The sequence below is a fragment of the Frankliniella occidentalis genome, unplaced genomic scaffold (genome assembly GCF_000697945.3).
Source record: "Frankliniella occidentalis isolate FOCC.00 unplaced genomic scaffold, Focc_3.1 Scaffold484, whole genome shotgun sequence".
Taxonomy (NCBI): Eukaryota; Metazoa; Arthropoda; class Insecta; order Thysanoptera; family Thripidae; genus Frankliniella; species Frankliniella occidentalis.
Genome location: NW_026267602.1, coordinates 68,377 through 73,925, shown reverse-complemented (window position 1 = coordinate 73,925; position 5,549 = coordinate 68,377). Strand labels below are relative to the sequence as shown.

The following is a 5,549-nucleotide window of genomic DNA, read 5'->3' as shown; positions in this document are numbered from 1 at the left end:
TGACTCCCCTGCCCCGGGTATACATACCTTCAATCGAGCTTGTTGGACCTGCAGCCTGAAAAACAATTTAACAGTACGTATCATTCTCAGAACGTTGCCGGTGTAACATGTCACAATTTCACTGTAATTCAGTTGGCAACTAAGGGTGGTTTGTGTGACAAAGCGACAAAGGTCTATAGTGTCTCTTCCACATAGAGTCGTCAGTTCTCAGCGTCCTCGGGTGCCGCTTGGGTTTTCTGAGCCAGAGTAACATCGCGCATAAAAGTCGACGATGAGATACGCCCGATATGTCAAATGAAAAGTTAATGTTATTGGTTTTAAAATATGTACGTTATTAGCCCTATACTACGATGTGTTTTGGACCAAGTATATTGTACTTGATCTTTCGGTTTTCAAGTGCATATCATTTAAATAAGTCACTTGAAAAACCGAAGATGGTGCTACCCTTGTCTAGTGGCAGTACTAAACAGCGGACCCACGGCCTACGGCTCGCCAGGCTCACCGATTTCACGAAGAAGAACCACGTTTATCGTGATTTCTAGAGCTTGTGTAGAGTTAGCAATCGGTCGGTTAATACCGCGGCAAGCTTACCCGACAGTCTTCTGTCTCTCTCACTCCCATCTAACGTCCTAGATATGAGGGAGAGAGACAAAAGACTGTCGGGTAAGCTCGCAGGGGTATCAACCGACCGATTGCAAACTCTTTCGGGTGGTGCCTGGTGCCCATCGACTTCCAAACGAAGTGACATTCTTACTTAGAATAAGTAGTTTTGAAGGTGCTTAATCCGCCTCTCGATTCGTATTATTGACTGACCGATTTCCCAAAAACTGTTTGAGGTACCAACTTTTTGGTATGTTCAACAAGAGAACCTTTTCAGGCGGAAATATTTCATTAAGTTGAAACTAAAAAAGAAAAATTATTGGCTGAGCCATGAGGAAGCCTACTTGCGTATTATGTCCTCATGATATTTCGACTAGGAATTGAGCTAGAAGTCATAAAAATACAGATCAAGTTCAAAGATCAGCATCAATCAGCCCCCAAAAAATCACAACAAAGGGTCCTAAAATATCGTTTGGAAATTATGTTTTCATATCTTTCTGAGAGGTTGATCCTTGGAACCAAAACTACGTCCAATTGACTTTACATCTCGCCAGGCTCATTTTACAGAAAACAAGCGAAAAGAAATTGAATACTTGCATGCAAAGTCATAAAATAGGTCGCGAATAGAAACATGGAAGAACAACCCCTCTAAAGCCAATCAGTCTGAGTTAGATTTTTATTGCGTCATCGACGACCTAGCAGCGTTCCGGATGAACAAATCAAGCAGTGATGCATTTATTCTATTGGTTCTATTCGTCTTGCAGTGGGATACCCGGATACCCTGTCGAAAAATAACGCACCTGTGACAGTGCCACCATGGCAACAACGAAGAGCAACGTCTTAAGCATCGTACCAGGCCTGTCTGTCAGTTTCTTCGTGAATGTCGATTTACACTGAAGCGGACACACTGAGGACCGCTATCTGCTGGTCTCTGGGCGATAAAATAATGCTCCTAACAATTATGAGATCTTGAAACTCTAATCAGCCAGGCGTATGCACTGAGGCAGGGGCGGATTTGGGGGGGGGGCAAAGGGCTGGTTGCCCCCCCTGGGGATCCGGCGCCCCTAAAAAAAAGAAGGAAAGAAAGAGGAAAGGGAGAGAAAGAGAAGGAAGAGCGAAAGAGAACGGGAAAAATAGGAGAAAAGGAAAATTATAAGGAAAAGGAGTAAAAAAAGAAAAATATACTTCCAGAAGGTAGGCTGTATGTATATCCGCCTTTTTACCGTTATAAGATGCGGAAGAAGGGAGCGAACATGCATGTCCCATCAGCTGTCTTAATTTGGCTTCTATCATCGCATACCGCTTAATGAGCGCAGCATTGCCCAATAGGTGAAAATGAATGAACAAAGCAATTATTTTTAATTACTTTAAACTGGCAATAGAAACAAAATTTAAACGTCTATATTTTGAGCCAACCGCGCACCCTGAGAAAAATTTCGCTCGCGGTTTCTAAGGAGTTACAGATCACTTATTATCTCAATTTTTTTCGCTCGCTTCGCTCGCGGCCTTGCACAATTACGGACATCTTTTTCGCACTCGTTTGAAGCATTTCAAACGAAACTTGAGCGTTCAAATTTACCACCCAAAGAAGTACAAATACAAAAATTTTCGCTCGCTTCGCTCGCAAATCCCTCTCCCGCATACACGACGGTGCTTCAACTTTAAAAATAAATATCAAAAGGGAAATTTTACTGTGCGCCCAAAACTATTTTCAGACCTTAGATCATAAAAATTAGGGAAATACGTATTTTTGCACATAAAAGTGCCCCTGGAAGTAGGCAACCCGCAATATTTGCCCCCCCTTGAACTGCGAGCCAGATCCGCCCCTGCACTGAGGGCAAGATGTTGCCTCCTCTTCAAAACTAAGGCGGAGCCGAATCCACTGTCTGTTTCCTCCTAGCTCAGCCCATTTTCAAGACAGAATGAACAAGCAGGCCCGCCCTTCCTCCAAACGAAATTGCCATAGCTTCACTTTGCTCAGCTGGCAATTTCGTTCGGCGGTCGGCCTGCTTCGCCTGCCGGCGGGGCGGTTGTTGGGACTAAGGCCCAACCTCTAAGTTAATATTTATAGTATTACAAACTTGGGCGCCCAGCCAGGCCTGTGGCCCTTTAAAATTTGCATCATAGACATGAGGAGGTGATGTGACGAGGAAGCCTCGGTATTACAGCCCACCTCTCTGCTTAAAACAGTGCAAAATCCGCCCTCCGGCCTAGGCCACCGACCTAGGCTGTGGCGTGGCTCTGCGCCGAAACTCTTGCCGTGGCGTCGAACGGCTCTGCACGGCATGTCTAGCTCCAACGTCGGAGATCAATCCGTTTAAAGAGATGAACAGACGTTAATACTCTCTCGTGACAAGAGTAACTGTCGTGCTGTTCGATTTTCAGAGTGATCACTCTCGAGCAGAACGTCATCCGTGTGGATGTAAATAAGAAAAGACAAATGACAACATATGTTGTGGAGCTATTTTCACCAGCTTCACACGGCTTGTAAGTACATCCACACTGTGGACGTAACAAATGCACCTGTTAATTAACGTCCAAATCATTGGATGTAAACCTGTGGACGTCTTTTCACTTCGCGCACATTCTGTGGATGGATTTACTGTGGGTGTGTCGGTCCCGCCCCGACGATGACTAGACGATGACTAGGGCACTAATACTAACAGGATGTATTCTTGTCAAGTAGACTCTTCTTATTCCAATGCCGTTTTTTGATTTTGATTTCGTCACAAACTAGCTGAGATATCTCCTATAGGCTCAATTGAACGTTCTTTCGCATTTTGTCTGAGAATTGGGGCTCCTGGCTGTATTTAGCCTGATTGTAATCGTCTATGAATGCGTAAAATAGATTACAAAGTATCCTAACCCAAATCGACGCTATTTATTTGCCTCACATCCTTCGGCTAACAGCCAAACACAAACAGAATGACACTTTTTCCGTCAGAGGAGTAATAGAGTTCGCTATCGTTTAGTTAACAAAGCGTTTGTAAAGGGACTTTGGCATTACTCTTCTTTGTTTAAGAGACGAATGTTTTAATATTATCATAGTTATCACTCTGCCGCAATTGGATTGGTGCGGGTAAAGTTGCTAGCAGAATAGAGTGGTCAGGTACTCCTGCTCAGGAGCCCGCAGTGCAGTGGCGAGCGAGCGCGAGGTGCCATCTCACTCGCACCTCGGACCAAACGAGCACCGAACGCTCGCGCTTTACACTTGAGAAGCAGCGGTTGTATGCACTAGGCGGTAGGTCCTGAAACATAATCAATTACAATTATTTTGTCATCGCATAGCATTACTGTCGTTCTGTGGCTGTAGCATAGTTCACTCAGATACACTGTCCAAAGCTTACGGCGAGTTTCAAGGTAAGCTGCATCAAACCCCTGCAGCACCGTAGCTTACAAAAAATTTCCACCGTCAGCTACGCTGAGTGTAAATGTTAGCAATCAGGGTGCATCGTTGTTACTTGCAGTGGTAATTACTGTGAGCTCGTATTCGTGTACCCGGTTCCTGACAATAACACACGGGGCCGTACGTAGATATTTTTCTGATATTTTTGACTTGTAAAGCAAACAAGGGAAAATCTATGTATCAGTGGAGTTGGTTATGATTTCTACGGTTAAAAGTACAAACCTATTGACTTTGCTTTGTCCTTGGCACGAGGGCGAAGTAGCCTCGATAACAAGACATAATTGTCCCCGTTCTTGTGTGAATTATCTGTCCAGTTGCCCGGTATTTACCGTAGAAAAAAACTGGCGGCTTCCTGATATCATGATTGGTCGAAACATTTGATACTGAGTAGAACCCCTACAGGAACAAAAAAGAGAACGATTTTTGTTTCATCGGTGCTCTTTAACATCTCTTAAATATGGCATAGACAGGTGTGAAAAAAAAACTGAGAAAACAATGAGTGAACAACCTTGCATTGGGGGATTTCAGCTCCCAAAAAGCATTTCTGGTACATTTGTCAATGAAATCAGTTTCTGAACCACTGTAAGTGTAGAGATGGAACCTGAGGTTATATTTCTCAATACAAGGGATGGCTGAACACATTAACAAGCAGGCCCGCCTTTCGGGCAAACGAAGTTGCCACCTTCACTTCGCTCCTCAGGCAACTCCGTCCGTCAGCGGCCAGGCCTAGTTGGCCTGGCGGCTGCCTTTTGTCGGGCCTGCGGCCTGACCTCTGAGTCACTATATATATGTTTCGAACAAGCTTAGGCTTTCCGGAGGGACTTGGGCCTTTAAGATTAGCTCCTTGCACATGAGAAAACGGTGCGACACCGTGACTACACCCCACCCTTCTGCTTTGAAAATGAGTAAAAACAAGCAGGCCCGCCCTTCCGCCAAACGAAGTTGCCAGCTTCGCTTCGCTGCGCCGGCAACTCCGTTCGGCAGGGGCCGGGCCTGCTTGGCCTGCCGGCGGCGATGGTCGGGCCTGCGGCCCAACCATTTCTGTCACGCGATTTGCTGTAGAACATAATCAAATGATGTAACGGGCCTTCGGCCCGCAAAGCCCGTCGTCCTTAAAATTTGCCCCGTAGACATAAGGAAGGGATGTAACGGTGAAACACCGCGACTACAACCCACCCTTCTGCTTAGGCAACGTTTTTTGGGGTGGGGGGAGGGAGTTTCTTACCTCTTTTGTGGTTTTGGGCCTTCTTTTACATTTAATTGTTCACTACAGCAATTTTTAACTTATTTTCGTCAAACAAGACGGACGAAATTTTCGCCCATAGGGCTCTACTTTGACGAGTTACCCCTTAGGAGATCATAAAAAAATATTTTTTTTTCTGACTTTTTTGACCAACCTTATTTTCTTTGATACCCCCTTTTAGCCCTTTAGGGGTGGTTGCCAGGATTTGCCGTAGGCGTTTCGTTCTCTAGGAGTGGACATTAAGATACCCTGAAAATTTCAAGTCTCTAGCACATCTCCTTCTAGTGGAACAGACAGACA

At 45.1% G+C, this 5,549-nt stretch overlaps 1 protein-coding gene across 1 annotated transcript in view; it reads right to left on the bottom strand.

Annotated features, from left to right (window-relative positions):
• Nucleotides 1-3,462: 3,462 nt before the first annotated feature.
• Nucleotides 3,463-5,549, bottom strand: part of LOC113215482 (uncharacterized) — a 37,241-nt gene continuing 35,154 nt past the window's right edge. Inside the window, exons 4-5 of the mRNA XM_026435107.2 lie at nt 4,229-4,402; nt 3,463-3,848 (exon numbers count right to left, since the gene is read on the bottom strand). Coding sequence (XP_026290892.1) covers nt 4,229-4,402 — 174 coding nt within the window. The 3' untranslated portion in view covers nt 3,463-3,848. The remainder of the gene's footprint in view (nt 3,849-4,228; nt 4,403-5,549) is intronic.